This window comes from Pseudophryne corroboree, chromosome 4 (genome assembly GCF_028390025.1).
Source record: "Pseudophryne corroboree isolate aPseCor3 chromosome 4, aPseCor3.hap2, whole genome shotgun sequence".
Classification (NCBI taxonomy): Eukaryota; Metazoa; Chordata; class Amphibia; order Anura; family Myobatrachidae; genus Pseudophryne; species Pseudophryne corroboree.
The window spans coordinates 849,676,997-849,695,925 of NC_086447.1; the positions used below are offsets into that span (position 1 = coordinate 849,676,997).

General features: G+C 45.6%; 1 protein-coding gene across 2 annotated transcripts in view; it reads left to right on the forward strand.

Annotated features, from left to right (window-relative positions):
- PSME4 (proteasome activator subunit 4) overlaps positions 1 to 18,929 on the forward strand; it is a 294,381-nt gene that overhangs the window by 190,380 nt on the left and 85,072 nt on the right. For both annotated transcript variants that reach the window (XM_063918650.1, XM_063918651.1), the window contains 4 exons: positions 307 to 363; positions 15,483 to 15,538; positions 15,673 to 15,771; positions 18,554 to 18,616. In XM_063918650.1, coding sequence (XP_063774720.1) covers positions 307 to 363; positions 15,483 to 15,538; positions 15,673 to 15,771; positions 18,554 to 18,616 — 275 coding nt within the window. The remainder of the gene's footprint in view (positions 1 to 306; positions 364 to 15,482; positions 15,539 to 15,672; positions 15,772 to 18,553; positions 18,617 to 18,929) is intronic.

The following is an 18,929-nucleotide window of genomic DNA, read 5'->3' on the forward strand; positions in this document are numbered from 1 at the left end:
CCAGGCGTCTTGTGCTACATGGCGTATTGAGGCTAGGTGTATGAGGACACATCTGTATAGTTAATGGGAATCTGTTTCTGTTATTGTTTGTCCGGGTTAGTAATTCCTGCTCCCTATCTAGTTGGATTTATGTCCTTAGTCACAGGAAAATTGCATGTATTGAGTATATGCAGCCACAAATACAGACAACCCCTCAAAGTGGGCATTTTTTGCCCTGCACAACCTACCTATATAATTCATTGATTTGGGGTGGGGGTGTTTTATACTGTATCCTAATTCCATAATCCTTTTTTCTAATTCCCCTAGATCATTCTAGAGAAAACTACAGAGAATCCATTGCAAAAACACTCAGGAAGCTCTTGCGTAAGTGCTATTTTGTCTGGTTTGTACAAGTAAATGATCACACTTGCCTGTTCCTTATTAAACTTTTGGACACTTCTTAAAGACGTTTGAGATTCCTTCCACCACCCATACACGGCGGAGACAACGGTTCTATCACTTTATACAGCCTGTGCATTCACTAGGACAATCCCATAGGTCTGAGACATTTAGGTTGTAGTGAATTTCTAGGCTGCCTTTTAATGAAGAACTGTGTAGATCATTGTTGCACTAAAATTAAAAGATTGAATGGTACCAGCTCACAAGTGTACACAAAGTACTTGATTACTTCTGTAATATCGAGTAATAGTGTGAGGCCACCGTTTACCTACATTCCTGCCCTGTTGTTAAATAGATGTAATATAGTTGACACTCGGGAGTAAAACACCTTAATAACTATGGTAGTATTTCTCTGTCATCCATCTGGGGGACGCTGCGCCGTTACTTGTGGGTTAGAGGTGTGTGGTTGTGGAGTTTGGCACAGAACTATTTAAAACCTGACCCCTCCCCCCTCTAACCCCTCCCATCTCCTTCCTGCCTAGCCAGTACCTCAGTTTGTTTTGTGCCTGTGGAGTACAGACACAGATTTTCTCTCTCTGAAGATTTTAGTTAGGTTTTATTATTTTATTATTTTATTTCTTTATTATTTGTGTGCCTAGTCCCTGTATACAGGTGACAGGTACTACTAGAGTGGGGTTAGATAGAAGCTCTCACTCTATTCTGCCGCTGGAAGCCACCACACTTTGGTCACTGGGGCTTGATTCCTGTTTCTAGGGGAAGAAGTTCGGCAGTGAGAAGGTACAGGATAGACACAATCTGTCTCTGACAGTATTGGTCTATCCTTCATATGCTTTATATTCTTCATATATTTAATTTATTGATACTTTCCGTGTGCCTACTGTGGCACACCACAACATTTCCCTCCCTCCCCTTCCCCCGGTGATGTGGGGTGGTACACAGTAGCGAGGGCTTTACTGATCCCTGCTACTGGTGTACGGATAGTCCGGAGTCCGGGAGAGCGGTGAGTCACTCCCTGAGGGGGGGGGGGGGGGGGGGGGCGCTTGGAGCCGCTGTATGTAGCAGCGCGCACGAGCCGGGGACTTCAGGCTACGACGCGCCGTCTCAGAGAGGACCCGGCGCGCCGTCTCAGAGAGGACCCGGCGCGCCTTCTCAGAGAGGACCCGGCGCGTACGTCAGTGGCAGAGGGGACGGATTCCCGCCCTGCACTACCGCGTACGCACTCCAGTCAGCGTCTACAGAGCTCCGGGGCGCCATCTTCTCCAGAGGCAGTACGGGGGACGCTGTGCACACACGCGGCTAAAACACTTATTTGGCTCACTACTACTCAACCTACTTGTTCAGTGGGGGTCACCTAACAGCAAGTATACTTTGGGGGCATAGTGTCCTTCTATACTTTAGTGAAGGTTATCTGTTTCTTTTGCACTTAAATCTATGTTTTCTTTATCAGGTGTTTCTCTTCGCCCAATTCTAGCTGGCGCTTGGGTCCTCAAGGCCGTGGATGACTGGCTGGCACAGGTCGTATCTGGAATGCAGTCTGATGATCCATCGGAAGCCATTCAGTTAGAACAGATTTCGGAGGCTCTTACTTATGTGGGTGAGGCCTTGTTAGATTCGGCTGCGCTGCAATCCCGTATTTCTGCCTTGACCGTGACGGCAAGACGGTCTCTTTGGCTTCGGGTTTGGAATGCCGATTCTGACTCAAAACAGACCTTGACGGCGGTGCCCTTTGATGGTGAGTTTCTTTTTGGGTTAGAATTAAAGAAGATTATTTCCGATACTACAGGGGGAAAGAGCCCTTTTCTTCTAGTTGCTCCTCAGAAACCGAAGACTACAAGGTTTCGGTCCTTTCGTACGCAGGGCAGAGGTTATTCCCATTCCTTTCGTGCTTTTTCCAGGTACCCACGAAGAGGGGCATTCCGAGGTAGAGGAACACAGGCAACTCGTAAACCAGCCAGTAAACCTGCCGACAAACCTACTGCATGACGGTTCACGATCGCCGGGGGGATCAATGACGGTTGGAGCTCGGTTACTACAGTTCAAAGAGGTATGGCTTCTGTCGAACCGAGATCGCTGGGTGACGGGGGTCATATCCAGGGGATATGTGTTAGATCTCGAGGAACCAGTCCCATATCGTCTGTTCGTCACTCACCTTCCGAGCGATCCCTCCAGACGTCAGGCTCTTCTTCATGCAACAGCCACTCTTTTACAGAATGGTGTAATTCTTCCAGTTCCCGCTCAACAGAGAGGTCAAGGTTTTTACTCGGGGCTTTTTCTCGTGGACAAACCGGACGGTTCGTTCCGACCCATTCTGAATCTAAAAGCCCTCAACCCGTATCTCTCGACCCAAAAATTCAAGATGGAATCCATTCGCTCAATAATCGCTGCCATGGAGCCTGGGGAATATTTGGCTTCAATAGACATAAAAGACGCATACCTACATGTTCCTATTTGGGTAGGTCATCAATCTCTTCTGAGATTTGCAGTCGGTCCGTGGCATTTTCAGTTTCAGGCCCTTCCCTTTGGTCTTTCCACGGCTCCTCGAGTATTTACAAAGGTCATGGGTCATGTCGTCGCGGTTCTCCGTTGTCAGGGGGTCAACATCACTCCATACTTAAAAAAAAAAGAAAAAACAGACAGCGCTAATAGATTTCTTAATAAAATATTTTTATTAATTAATTTTATCTAGATTTTTCTTTAGCTAAAATAGCCCTTTTTTTTTTTCCCCCCTACCTATAAATCTAATTCCACATATCACTTATATATATTTTATTAAAATTCAAGCCAATAAAACAATAATACATCAATAAGATAATATAATATAGTACAATAGCTCTGCTCTGTATACTTGATTTTTCAATACACCACTGAAAAAAATATCCGACTGAAGAAGCCGCCGAGCGTTTACAGGCGGAGAAACGCGTCTCATTGGTTTTACCCACCTATGATCAGCATACCACGAGTCTACCTCAACACGCTGGGAAGAATTCTAAAGGATCTCCGGATAAGGCTCACGAAAAGGTAATTGAGCACCAGAGCCGGGAGTGAGCAAAGAACTTCGACCCAGGAGGAAAAGTGGTAATATATAACATGGCCATGTTTTAAAATATCAGCTGAGGTGTATGAACTTTTATCACTGCTATAAGCAAAAGCAATTGCATATATCCTTGCATGTCAATCTATAAGCAATTAATTGGCTGCTGCCATATACTGAACCAGTTCTGAATATCAGCTGAGCTGCATGAACGTTTACTATTGCCTTGAGGAAAGCATGTATATTTCCCTGTAGATCAATCTATGAACAACTAACCCACTACTGATGTGTATTAAATCAGCGACACTTTCTAAATGAAAAGGAGCAGCTATTAAAATCATATACTAATTCATCTGGAAGTTCTAAGTGTTGTGGTCAGTAGAGTGTGGATCTGGGAACTTAATTATACACCCTGACCAATAAATAAGGAATTGTAACAGCTATTTTTCAATATAGCAACAATCTAAAAAAAAAGCTTCTACCTTAAGCTGAATGAGCAATCTAATATCAACTTAGAGGCTGGAGACCTCTACAGCATTGGAAGGAAACAGTTTGTTGCATTTGTATCCAATTGTTTCAGTGGTGTATTGAAAAATCAAGTATACAGAGCAGAGCTATTGTACTATATTATATTATCTTATTGATGTATTATTGTTTTATTGGCTTGAATTTTAATAAAATATATATAAGTGATATGTGGAATTAGATTTATAGGTAGGGAAGAGAGAGAAAAAAAAGGGCTATTTTAGCTAAAGAAAAATCTAGATAAAATTAATGAATAAAAGTATTTTATTAAGAAATCTATTAGCGCTGTCTGTTTTTTCTTTTTTTTGAGCATATTGCACTGAGGGGGTAGAGAAGTCCCCCTATCTACAGTGAGCTGCTTGCAGATTTCTTTGATTGCTTGTTTGATTGATTCTTTGGAAACGGTATAGCATAAACATACGTATTAACTACTAATTGTCAACCAGCGCTAAGGGGCCACTTTATTGTGTCTTTTGTCTGTTATCACTCCATACTTGGACGATTTGTTGATCAAGGCCCCGTCAGAGGAGATTCTCAATCAGAGCCTGCGTCTAACGATAGAGACTCTGCAGTCATTCGGATGGATAATAAACTTTCCGAAGTCGTCTTTACTCCCTGCCCAGAAAATGATTTTTCTGGGACTTTTATTCGACACCAACAGCCAGAAGGTGTTTCTTCCTACGGACAAGATTCGGGATCTGCAGTCCAGAATCCGGACCCTGTTTCACTTACCGGTAGTGTCGGTCCTCAGATGCATGCAGGTGTTAGGCAAGATGGTGTCTTCCTTCGAGGCAGTCCCATACGCCAAATTTCATGCCCGACCTCTTCAGGCTCAGATTCTCGGCTGTTGGACTCGGATGGATCCACGTCTCGAATTGCAGTTGATCCGATTGTCGGTGAAGACTCGTCAGTCGCTTCACTGGTGGCTTCACGGTCACAATTTGAGAAAAGGAGCGCCGTTCACGGTTTGGTCTTGGATGATGGTCACCACGGACGCAAGCCTCAGCGGTTGGTGGGCAGTGTTCCAGACTCATCACTTCCAAGGGCGCTGGAACAGTCACGAGTCGAAGTTACAGATCAACTTTCTGGTATTGAGGGCAATCCGGTATGCACTCCTTCAGATTCAGACCATGGTACAGGGTCATCCAGTTTGGGTGCAGTCCGACAATGCCACAGTAGTGGCTTACATCAACTAACAGGGAGGAACTCGCAACTGGTCCGCCATGAGAGAAGTCGCTCAGATTCTCACGTGGGCGGAAAGGTGGGTTCCAGTAATATCCGTAATTCACATTCCAGGAGTCGAGAACTGGGAAGCGGATTTTTTGAGTCGTCACACGATTCATCCGGGAGAATGGGAACTTCACCAGGAGGTTTTTCTCTCTAGCGGCCGGTAGGGAATGCCCGATGTAGACCTAATGGCGTCTCGTCTCAACAAGAAGCTTCCTCACTACGGCTCAAGTACTCAGGATCCTCAAGCGTTTCTGATCGTTGCTCTAACAGCCCCGTGGCAGTTTCAACTGAAGGTCTCGCAATAATTCTGGTGGCTCCAGATTGGCCGCGCCGACAGTGGGTACACTCTTCTGCGCAGCATGGTCGTCGGTGACCCCTTTCGTCTCCCCCTGCGACCAGATCTTCTTCAAGGGCCTTGTCACCACCCAGATTTAAGTCGGCTGGCTTTGACGGCTTGGTTCTTGAATCCAACATTTTAAAAGCAAAAGGTCTTTCTCGTTCTGTTGTGCAGACGATGATTTGGGCTAGGAAACCGGTGACTTCTGGCATTTACCATAGAGTATGGCGTATTTACATTGCTTGGTGCCAAAAGCGGGGGTTTACTCCGCATTTGTTTAGACTTCCTCGCCTGCTATCTTTCCTTCAAGAGGGCCTCGAGAAGGGTCTGAGGCTTTCTTCACTGAAGGGTCAGGTTTCGGCCTTGTCGGTTCTTTTTCAAAAGAAACTAGAGATCATTCCAGAAGTTCAGACATTCCTTCAGGGAGTACTTAGAATTTAACCACCTTTTGTTCCTCCGGGTCCTCCCTGGGATTTAAACTTGGTCCTTACGGCCCTTCAAAAATCTCCATTTGAGCCTTTGGAATCTGTAGAACTACGTTATCTAACACTAAAAGTTGTTTTTCTTTTAGCTATTGCCTCTGCTAGATGAGTGTCTGAATTTTGCGGCCCTTTCTTGCAGGCCGCCCTTATTAGTGTTTCATGAGAACCGGGTGGTTCTGCGGACTAAGCCTTCTTTCCTTGCAAAGGTTGTTTCAGCATTCCATTTAAATCAGGACATTGTCCTTCCAGCATTTACTCCGTCGTCTTCTCCCGGGGAGAACTCCCATTTGGCCCTCCCGGATGTAGTTCGGGCCTTACGGGTTTATTTGTCTCGCACGGAGTCTTTCCGTCGTACGGATACTTTGTTGGTATTGATTGATGCTCCCAAACGAGGTTGGTCGGCTTCTAAGAACACTGTGGCCCGTTGGGTAACTTCGGCCATCAGACAGGCGTACGTGTCTTCAAATGTTTCGGTTCCTGACTCAATTAGGGCTCATTCGACTAGAGCTGTTGGGCTGTTCGCGGTGGCGCATCTATTGAGCAGTTGTGCAGGGCGGCGACCTGGTCGTCGGTCCATACTTTCACAAAGTTTTACCGTTTTCATACTTTTGGATTGGAGACTGCCTCTGTTGGGCGTCATATTTTGCAGACGGCTATGCCGTCACCGTCTCCCTCCTCTCATTAGCTTGCTTTGGGAAATCCCACAAGTAACGGCGCAGTGGATGACGGAGAAGTAGGGATTTTTGTTTACTTACCGTAAAATCTCTTTCTCTGAGTCCATCTGGGGGACGCTGCGATCCCTCCCATGGGTTTGTCTGGTTTAACCGGATAATTTTTTTTTCCGGTCGATCTCCTTTGGCTTGGCTAAACGTTAACTGAGGTACTGGCTAGGCAGGAAGGAGATGGGAGGGGTTAGAGGGGGGAGGAGTCAGGTTTTAAATAGTTCTGTGCCAAACTCCACAACCACACACCTCTAACCCACAAGTAACGGCGCAGCGTCCCCCAGATGGACTCAGAGATTTTACGGTAAGTAAACAAAAATCCCTATTTTATAAACTCTTCTAGTTTCTTTGTTATGACTGTGGCAGAACAAACATGACTTGAGCCAGTTGTCCGAGCTTACTACTGACACACATAGCTGGTTTAATAGATGAAAAACTGGAAGAATGACTGTGTTGCTCTCTGATGCCTTAACATATATGAAGAATTACTGTATTCAAATATGATGTTGCATAATGAAATTGATTGCTTTGGGTTCTACAAGAAATTTCAGAAGCAACTTCGTTAGAGAATGGTACTGAAGGGTTATATTAGGAGAAAAATAACATTTGTATATTTTGGGGGAGAGGCTTTAGAGATTACATAGGTATGAATGTATGCAAGGTAATTACAAAGGGTGATTATTCAATTAGCAGCAGTAATTTACTGTGGCTAATTGACCCCCTCTTGGAACGTTCAGTTGTCTTTCATGCCTGTAGCCATCGTCTGAGGAAGGGGGAAAATAATCCGTGTTAACCGGCCCTTTCAGCCCTGATTTTTTTGCAAAAACACACAGGTCCGGGAACTTATTAAATTTCCGGACGCTAAAAACTGTATATAATCGAATAGCCCAATGCGAAACGTCGGGCAACATGTGCAATAATACCACTTTTTTTTTTTTGTGCGAAAATTTATCAAGGTCAATTGAATATCCCACTTACATGGGGCTAACAAATGTTTCAATATAGAGGATAATCGAGCATTATTGGCGCCCCTAGTGTGTCAGACATTAAAAGCCCCTATCTATAGCGGACACACTAAATGAGTTTTTTTCAATAGTATTCACTAGAGAGGACACAATTCAGGGACTGACACGCAATCTCAATAATGAGAATATCCCACTGATAGGTACTTATTTGAGCGAGGAAGTAGTCTGTGACCGATTAAAACATTTAAAGATTAATAAATTACCAGGGCCCGATGGTATTCACCCAAGGGTTCTAATGGAGCTTCACTCTGAACTGGCAAAACCGCTATCTTTGATCTTTAAGGATTCAGTTAGATCAGGTATGGTTCCCAAAGACTGGCGTATAGCGGAAGTAGTGCCTATATTCAAAAAGGGAAGTAAAGCTGAACCAGGTAATTATAGACCAGTTAGTCTTACATCTATAGTGGAGGAAGTATTGGAAGGTATTCTAAGAGATAGTATTCAAAAGTTCCTTGAAGTAAATAAGGTCATTAAAAGGAATCAACATGGGTTTATGAAGGACAGATCCTGTCAAACCAACTTACTTGGCTTTTATGAAACAGTAAGCGCAAACCTAGATCAGGGTAAAGACGTGGATGTAATCTTTTTAGACTTTGCCAAAGCGTTCGATACTGTACCACACATGAGACTTATCTACAAGCTACAAAAATCAGGGCTAGGAAGCACAATATGCACTTGGTTCAAAAACTGGTTAGATAATAGGGAGCAGCGTGTTGTGGTTAATGGATCTTTTTCTGACGTCCTAGTGGATGCTGGGAACTCCGTAAGGACCATGGGGAATAGCGGCTCCGCAGGAGACTGGGCACAAAAGTAAAGCTTTAGGACTACCTGGTGTGCACTGGCTCCTCCCCCTATGACCCTCCTCCAAGCCTCAGTTAGATTTTTGTGCCCGAACGAGAAGGGTGCACACTAGGGGCTCTCCTGAGCTGCTTAGTGAAAAGTTTAGTTTTAGGTTTTTTATTTTCAGTGAGACCTGCTGGCAACAGGCTCACTGCATCGAGGGACTAAGGGGAGAAGAAGCGAACTCGCCTGCGTGCAGAGTGGATTGGGCTTCTTAGGCTACTGGACACCATTAGCTCCAGAGGGATCGAACACAGGCCCAGCCATGGAGTCCGGTCCCAGAGCCGCGCCGCCGGCCCCCTTACAGAGCCAGAAGCAAGAAGAGGTCCGGAAAATCGGCGGCAGAAGACATCCTGTCTTCACCAAGGTAGCGCACAGCACTGCAGCTGTGCGCCATTGCTCCTCAGCACACTTCACACTTCGGTCACTGAGGGTGCAGGGCGCTAGGGGGGGGCGCCCTGAGCAGCAATAAAAACACCTTGGCTGGCGAAAATACATCACATATAGCCCCCAGGGCTATATGGATGAATTTTAACCCCTGCCAGATTACACTGAAAAACGGGAGAAAAGGCCGCCGAGAAGGGGGCGGAGCCTATCTCCTCAGCACACTGGCGCCATTTTCCCTCACAGCTCCGTTGGAGGGAAGCTCCCTGGCTCTCCCCTGCAGTCACTACACTACAGAAAGGGTTAAAAAAGAGAGGGGGGCACTAATTAGGCGCAGTATAAACAATACAGCAGCTATAAGGGGAAAAACACTTATATAAGGTTATCCCTGTGTATATATATATATATATATATATAGCGCTCTGGTGTGTGCTGGCAAACTCTCCCTCTGTCTCCCCAAAGGGCTAGTGGGGTCCTGTCCTCTATCAGAGCATTCCCTGTGTGTGTGCTGTGTGTCGGTACGTTTGTGTCGACATGTATGAGGAGGAAAATGATGTGGAGGCGGAGCAAATTGCCTGTAATAGGGATGTCACCCCCTAGGGGGTCGACACCTGAGTGGATGAACTGTTGGAAGGAATTACATGAGTGTCAGCTCTTTACAAAAGACAGTGATTGACATGAGACAGCCGGCTACTCAGCTTGTGCCTGTCCAGACGTCTCATAGGCCGTCAGGGGCTCTAAAGCGCCCGTTACCTCAGATGGCAAATACAGACGCCGACACGGATACTGACTCCAGTGTCGACGGTGAAGAGACAAATGTGACTTCCAGTAGGGCCACACGTTACATGATTGAGGCAATGAAAAATGTTTTACACATTTCTGATAATACGAGTACCACCAATAGGGGTATTATGTTCGGTGAGGAAAAACTACCTGTAGTTTTCCTGAATCTGAGAAATTAAATGAGGTGTGTGATGAAGCGTGGGTTTCCCCCGATAAAAAAACTGATAATTTCTAAACAGTTATTGGCATTATATCCTTTCCCGCCAGAGGTTAGGGTGCGTTGGGAAACACCCCCTAGGGTGGATAAAGCGCTCACACGCTTGTCAAAACAGGGGCTCTACCCTCTCCTGAGATGGCCGCCCTTAAGGATCCTGCTGATAGAAAGCAGGAGGGTATCCTAAAATGTATTTACACAACATACTGGTGTTATACTGCGACCAGCAATCGCCTCAGCCTGGATGTGCAGTGCTGGGTTGGCGTGGTCGGATTCCCTGACTGAAAATATTGATACCCTAGATAGGGACAGTATATTATTGCCTATAGAGCATTTAAAAGATGCATTTCTATATATGTGTGATGCACAGCGGGATATTTGCCAACTGGCATCAAGAGTAAGTGCGCTGTCCATTTCTGCCAGAAGAGGGTTATGGACACGACAGTGGTCAGGTGATGCGGATTCCAAATGGCATATGGAAGTATTGTCTTATAAAGGGGAGGAGTTATTTGGGGTCGGTCTTTCAGACCTGGTGGCCACGGCAACAGCTGGGAAATCCACGTTTTTACCCCAGGTCGCCTCTCAACATAAGAAGACGCCGTATTATCAGGCGCAGTCCTTTCGTTCCCATAAGGGCAAGTGGGCAAAAGGTTCCTCATTTCTGCCCCGTGACAGAGGGAGAGGAAAAAGGCTGCAGAAATCAGCCAGTTCCCAGGAACAGAAGCCCTCTCCCGCCTCTGCCAAGCCCTCAGCATGACGCTGGGGCTTTACAAGCAGACAGGGAGGCAGTTTTGGAAGCCATTCACAAGCTGTATTCCCAGCAGGTGATAATCAAGGTACCCCTCCTGCAACAGGGAAAGGGGTATTATTCCACACTGTTGTGGTACCGAAGCCGGACGGCTCGTGAGACCGATTTTAAATCTAAAATCTTTGAACACTTACATACAGAGGTTCAAATTCAAGAGAAGGGGACTACATGGTGTCTCTGGACATCAAGGATGCTTACCTTCATGTCCCAATTTACCCTTCTCACCAAGGGTACCTCAGGTTTGTGGTACAGAACTGTCAATATCAGTTTCAGACGCTGCCGTTGGATGGTCCACGGCACCCCGGGTCTTTACCAAGGTAATGGCCGAAATGATTATACTCCTTCGAAGGAAGGGAGTTTTAGTTATCTCTTACTTGGACGATCTCCTGATAAGGGTAAGATCCAGGGAACAGTTGGAGGTCGGTGTAGCACTATCTCAGGTAGTGTTGCGACAGCACGGTTGGATTCTCAATATTCCAAAATCGCAGCTGGTTCCGACGACTCGTCTTCTGTTCCTAGGGATGATTCTGGACACAGTCCAGAAAAAGGTGTTTCTCCCGGAGGAGAAAGCCAGGGAGTTATCCGAGCTAGTCAGGAACCTCCTAAAACCGAGCCAAGTCTCAGTGCATCAATGCACAAGGGTTCTGGGAAAAATGGTGGCTTCCTACGAAGCAAGCCCATTCGGCAGATTCCACGCAAGAACTTTCCAGTGGGACCTGCTGGACAAATGGTCGGGGTTGCATCTTCAGATGCATCAGCGGATAACCCGGTCACCAAGGACAAGGGTGTCCCTCCTGTGGTGGTTGCAGAGTGCTCATCTCCTAGAGGGCCGCAGATTCGGCATTCAGGACTGGGTCCTGGTGACCACGGATGCCAGCCTGCGAGGCTGGGGAGCAGTCACACAGGGAAGAAATTTCCAGGGCTTATGGTCAAGCCTGGAGACATCACTTCACATAAATATCCTGGTGCTAAGAGCCATTTACAATGCTCTAAGCTTAGCAAGACCTCTGCTTCAAGGTCAGCCGGGTTGATCCAGTCGGACAACATCACGGCAGTCACCCACGTAAACAGACAGGGTGGCACAAGAAGCAGTCAATGGCAGAAGCTGCAAGGATTCTTCGCTGGGCGGAAAATCATGTGATAGCACTGTCAGCAGTATTCATTCCGGGAGTGGACAACTGGGAAGCAGACTTCCTCAGCAGACACGACCTCCACCTGGGAGAATGGGGACTTCACCCAGAAGTCTTCCACATGATTATAAACCGTTGGGAAAAACCAAAGGTGGACATGATGGCGTCCCGCCTCAACAAAAAACTCGACAGGTATTGCGCCAGGTCAAGGGACCCTCAGGCAATAGCTGTAGACGCTCTGGTAACACCGTGGGTGTACCAGTCAGTGTATGTGTTCCCTCCTCTGCCTCTCATACCCAAGGTACTGAGAATTATAAGATGGAGAGGAGTAAGCACTATATTCGTGGCTCCGGATTGGCCAAGAAGGACTTGGTACCCGGAACTTCAAGAGAGGCTCACCTAGGATCCGTGGCCTCTACCTCTAAGGAGGGACCTGCTCCAGCAAGGACCCTGTCTGTTCCAAGACTTACCGCGGCTGCGTTTGACGGCATTGCGGTTGAACGCCGGATCCTGAAGGAAAAAGGCATTCCGGATGAAGTCATCCCTATCCTGATCAAAGCCAGGAAGGATGTAACCGCAAAACATTATCACCGCATTTGGCGAAAATATGTTGCGTGGTGCGAGGCCAGTAAGGCCCGACGGAGGAATTTCAACTGGGTCGATTCCTACATTTCCTGCAAACAGGAGTGTCTATGGGCCTGAAATTGGGGTCCATTAAGGTTAAAATTTCGGCTCTGTCAATTTTCTTCCAGAAAGAACTAGCTTCAGTCCCTGAAGTGCAGACGTTTGTAAAAGGGGTACTGCATATACAGCCTCCTTTTGTGCCTCCAGTGGCACCTTGGGATCTCAATGTAGTTTTTGGGTTCCAAAAGTCGCATTGGTTTGAACCACTTAAAGATGTTGGCCCTGGCCTGGGCCAGGTGCGTGTCAGAATTGGCGGCTTTATTCTGTAAAAGCCCTTATCTGATTTTCCATACGGACAGGGCGGAATTGAGGACTCGTCCTCGGTTTCTCCCTAAGGTGGTTTCAGCGTTTCACCTGAACCAACCTATTGAGGTGCCTGCGGCTACTAGGGACTTGGAGGACTCCAAGTTGCTAGACGTTGTCAGGGCCCTGAAAATATGTTTCCAGGACGGCTGGAGTCAGAAAATCTGACTCGCTGTTTATCCTGTATGCACCCAACAAGCTGGGTGCTCCTGCTTCTAAGCAGACTATTGCTCGTTGGATTTGTAGTACAATTCAGCTTGCACATTCTGTGGCAGGCCTGCCACAGCCAAAATCTGTAAAAGCCCATTCCACACGGAAAGTGGGCTCATCTTGGGCGGCTGCCCGAGGGGTCTCGGCTTTACAACTTTGCCGAGCAGCTACTTGGTCAGGGGCAAACACGTTTGCTAAATTCTACAAATTTGATACCCTGGCTGAGGAGGACCTGGAGTTCTCTCATTCGGTGCTGCAGAGTCATCCGCACTCTCCCGCCCGTTTGGGAGCTTTGGTATAATCCCCATGGTTCTTACGGAGTTCCCAGCATCCACTAGGACGTCAGAGAAAATAAGAATTTACTTACCGATAATTCTATTTCTCGTAGTCCGTAGTGGATGCTGGGCGCCCATCCCAAGTGCGGATTGTCTGCAATACTTGTACATAGTTATTGTTAACTAAATCGGGTTATTGTTGTAGTGAGCCATCTTTTCTAGAGGCTCCTCTGTTATCATACTGTTAACTGGGTTCAGATCACAAGTTATACGGTGTGATTGGTGTGGCTGGTATGAGTCTTACCCGGGATTCAAAATCCTTCCTTATTGTGTACGCTCGTCCGGGCACAGTATCCTAACTGAGGCTTGGAGGAGGGTCATAGGGGGAGGAGCCAGTGCACACCAGGTAGTCCTAAAGCTTTACTTTTGTGCCCAGTCTCCTGCGGAGCCGCTATTCCCCATGGTCCTTACGGAGTTCCCAGCATCCACTACGGACTACGAGAAATAGAATTATCGGTAAGTAAATTCTTATTTTTTCAACTTGGACTGAAGTGCTAAGTGGTGTGCCGCAAGGCTCAGTATTAGGACCGCTATTGTTCAATATGTTCATTAACGACCTAACAGAAGGTCTAGAGAGCATGGTGTCAATTTTTGCAGATGATACCAAATTGTGTAAGGCTATAAATACAGAGGAGGATGTCGAGTCTCTTCAGAACGACTTAGTTAAATTAGAAGCATGGGCAGCCAAATGGAGAATGCGCTTCAACAAAGACAAGTGTAAGGTAATGCACTGTGGTAACAAGAACAAAAATTACACCTACCTACTAAATGGGGTAAAATTAGGGGATTCTGTACTGGAAAAGGACTTAGGTGTCCTCATAGATAGCAAACTAAGCAGTAGTACCCAAAGTAGGACTGCAGTAAAGAAGGCTAATAAGATATTAGCATGCATAAAACGGGGTATTGATGCTAGGGACGAGAGTATTATACTCCCGTTATATAAATCACTAGTGAGGCCACACCTTGAATACGGTGTACAATTCTGGGCACCGTACTACAAAAAGGATATCCTGGAGCTAGAAAAGGTTCAGAGGAGGGCGACCAAACTAATTAAGGGCATGGAGACGATGGAATACAAGGAAAGGCTTGAAAGACTAGGCATGTTTACATTGGAAAAGCGGAGATTAAGAGGGGATATGATCAACATCTACAAATATATAAGGGGACAATACACAGAGCTTGCGCGGGACCTGTTTTTGGTTAGAACAACATAGGAACAAAGGGTGCAGGTGCACCATACACCATTAAAATTATTATAACCATAATATAATAGTTAAGGTTCTTGGCATATATTGGCCAGTATATGAGCCTGCCCACCTGCTTCACGGTGACCTCATCGGACAGGTTCCTAACACTATAGGGGTTCACCTCTGGGACGCAGAGCACCCGCAGACCACCCCAGCCAAACCACCCCAGGGCATCACACAGAAAAAAGGATAGGAGTGAAAGATCAGTGTTAAGCAAATGAAAGAGGCTGCTGAATGTAAAAGAAGAGGACAGCAGTAAAGTGTTAGAATGTGAAGTTTAGCTGAGAGGTGTTTAACTGAGCAGTTTGGTTAGATCAACACAGAGGACTTGTGGACACTTGCTCAGGTTAGAGGAGAGGAAATTCCGCACAATACGGCGTAAAGGCTTTTTCACGGTAAGGACAATACGTGATTGGAATTCCCTGCCTGAGGGAGTTGTAATGGTGGAATCTGTCAACACCTTTAAGAATGGGTTAGATAAATTCCTAATGGATAAGGATATCCAGGGGTATGGTGCATAGTCATGCATTATAGTTACTATAAATACGGATAAAATGCAACGGCTGACAGCAGCATCAGTCAGAAATTTTAGTCAAATCATCATGCATAGGACACCACAAATAGGTTGAACTCGATGGACAATTGTCTTTTTTCAACCTCAGATACTATGTTACTATGTATATACCGGTCAGAAACAGATGCTGCTATTATGTATGTATTGTCTCCTTACCCTACTCTTTATTTTTAAGCACACTTTTGCATTTTTTTTTTGTTTTTATATTTCCGAAAATAGACTACATTCTTGACAAATCAGAAGATGATACCAAGTCTCTCTTTCTAATAATAAAGGTAAATCTCTTCATGTGTGCACAGCTGTCATTAGTGTGCTGTAATAACTGGCTGTCAGTGGAAGATATGTGCTTACTTCAGCAAGTGTACGTACTATGGCGCCCTGCATCTAACCAGCGCTCTCTCTCTCTCAGATTATTACTGACCTACTGCAATTCCAGGGATCCCACAAACATGAGTTTGACTCCAGATGGAAGAGTTTTATTTTGGTCAAAAAGTCGATGGAAAACCGGGTTAGTTGCACACTATGGAATCTGGTTCTTGTACTGCCACATGCATGGTGAAACTCTGGTGCACCCCTCCTAATGATTAGTTACGCACTTGGAGGGGTTTAAATAGCATAACTTGGCCAATAGATAAATGCTGGGTTTCTGGTGAATTTTTCTAAAAAGCACAATAATGGGTTAAATGATGCCGGACAGGTATGGTGAGGTGTAAATGATGTGGGACAGGTACGTGGAGGTGTAAATGATGTGGGACAGGTACGTGGAGGTGTAAATGATGTGGGACAGGTACGTGGAGGTGTAAATGATGTTAGACAGGTACGTGGAGGTGTAAATGATGTAGGACAGGTACGTGGAGGTGTAAATGATGCCGGACAGGTACGTGGAGGTGTTGTATTGATGTGAGAGGGGTTTTAGAACTTACAAATAAGAAGAGTTTGTTTCAACTTTTTACAAAATGGTAATAAGACACTGACAAATCACTTAAAGACATTTGTCTGTACCCCAAAATGCAGATGTAAAACCCTTGCTTGATTTGCACTATTAATAACCAGTGCAAATATCTGCAATTTGACACCTTTTTAAGAACCTCCAGTATGTTCCTTATGGCCACTAACAATCCTCTATATGGTCCTTCTATCTCAATTACCCTATTTTTGGGGCCCTGGATGGTTTCCTCCCTTTTTCTTGCAGTTTTCCCAAATTGGTTATTGTAGAGAAGTCGCACAAACTCACGATGGATACCGTACAATGGCATTTCTAAACGAAGCTCGCAATCTTCATATTAATGCGTTCACGGGATGTATGAGAGTTTCATCATACAAAGTAATTTGCGCATACTCGCTATTAATTGGATTGACCCCATGGATGGGTGTCTACTTTAGTACTTTTTAATATTATCCATGCATATGCAAATATAACATTGTTTCAAAACAAACCCTGCTCTATTAAAGAATCAGCCTCATCTTTACTCGGATTCCCTACCAGCCCATCTGAAATAATATTTTTTGGGGGCGATCCTTGCGTTACAGAAAGACCGCTCCTACCAGAGTAACCAATAACCTTTCTAACTGCTAAATCCGAAATTACAACCAGATCCTTAACCACTTGCCTGGCATGGTCGCATCAGATGCAACAACACCAGCAAGTGTTTTATCTGACCTGGTCGCACAGGATGTGACCAGTCAGATAAACAGTGTTGGCAGCGGCAGGGAAGGAAAACTTCCCTCCGCTGCTGCGCTCAGAGGGACCGGTAAGGTCCCTCTGCCTCCCTGCTCTCTCCCCTCAGTGTTGCCATGCTGCAGATTACTGCTGATTGGTCAGCACGGCAGGACTCCCCACCCAGTGGCTGCAGACAATGGCAGCCACTGGCAAAGTATAAAACAACCCCCACGCCCCCCCTGTGTACCTGGGGCGGGTGTGGTATGGAAGGTAGATAGTAACTAGGTCGACAGTGTCTAGGTCGACCACTATTGGTTGACAGTAACTAGGTCGACAGGTCAAGAGTTTTTTATGTTTGTTATGTTTTTTTGGTGTCGTTTTCTTCGTAGAGTGACCAATTAGTGCACCGGGTCCGCTCGCCATGCTTTGGGCAAGGTGCCTCGCTGTGCTCCGCATAGATTACCGTTCCAATCGTAGTCCACGTGGATCGTTAAGTATGAAAAGGTTCAAAAAAAGAAAAAAATCGTAAAAAACTCATGCCGACCTGTCGACCTAGAAACCCTGTCGACCTAGTTACTGTCGACCAATAGTGGTCGACCTAGTTACTGTCAACCTAGAGACCGGATCCCGTACCTGGCAGTTGTCTGGGCTGTTAAAAGTAACGTTGCGATATTACCGATGTTCCGAAGTTACCGATCTTCCTGACCGATGTTCTGATGTTTGAGTATTTTTTTATTTATTTTTTTTAATAGTTTTTTTTTCTTTCTTTTTGTAAACTAAAATAATTTTGGATAAAATTAAAATAATGTTCTTCACCTAATTCACTCATAAAAAACCCCAACAATTTCTGACCGCTTTTTTGTAGGAAAAATCGTCGGTTAAGTAGGTTAATCTTGTGCTTCATACTTGCCTAAACTCCCAAACTTTTGTTGGGTCCCATGACTTGGGCACAATGAGATCTGCCTTTCTTTGAGAATTGCATCATCTTGATGGGTTCTAATGATAAGGTTTCTCCCCCCCCCCCCCCCCCCCCCCTTGCCCCTCCCCTGCTCCCCACAGTGATCTGCTACGTTTTCCCTCCAGAACCATATATGTATATATGGTTTATAAGTCAAATCCGAAGTTACTCCATATGTAAGGCTTTTCTCATGTGCGCCTGTATAAATAATAATGTGGTTGTCACTAGTATATAATCCTTGCTCCTCCATTCGGGGCAGAAACACTGGATTATCACGCGCTTTATAGTGCTGTTGCACACTTTAAATTTACAGTCCAAAAGCAGAAGCTCCTCCTCTCTCTGCCCCTCGGCTAACCCGGGCTTCCGTCCCTTGATGACTTGTCAGACACAACAGAAGTAACTAGGCAGCCAATGGTGTGTTGAGGGGGTGGAGCTTATGCTTTTGGCTGGTAAATTTATAGTGCCTAAACTCTGTGCTATCCATTACACCATCCGCGCTGCCATGTTTATCCAGTATCCCCTCAACAGACCACAAGAAAAGTGTGTAATGCAAATACAAAAATCCTATATGCAGATACTTTGGTGCTAATGTAAATGTCTTGATGTTAGTGTATGAAGACATTATTGACTATATATTGTCTTACATAATAAGGTTTGGTTTTTGCCTTTCAGCTCCAAGGGAAGAAGAGACACATCCGGGCACTTTTGATTGACCGGGTCATGTTGCAGCATGAGGTAAGTTACCGGGCACATCATTGCAGTGCTGTGCTGTCGAGGCGTCACTCCTTTCCTGTTGGCCATAGGAGAGAGAGTGTATGTATCCTGCCTGTGGAGTAATTGGGTTCTTATACTTTTATTATAGAATCTTCACAGATAAAACTTCTATATATTCTGAGTATGGTTTTCAGTCATTTTTAATAACTAATTGTGCGGTTGTGTGCAGATGTGTCCTCATGCATCTAGCCTCGGCACACCATGTGGCATGCGATGACTGTCGCCAGTGGTGTCGCATCTATTTCACCCGAGTGTGCCTCTTAGCTGCAATTGG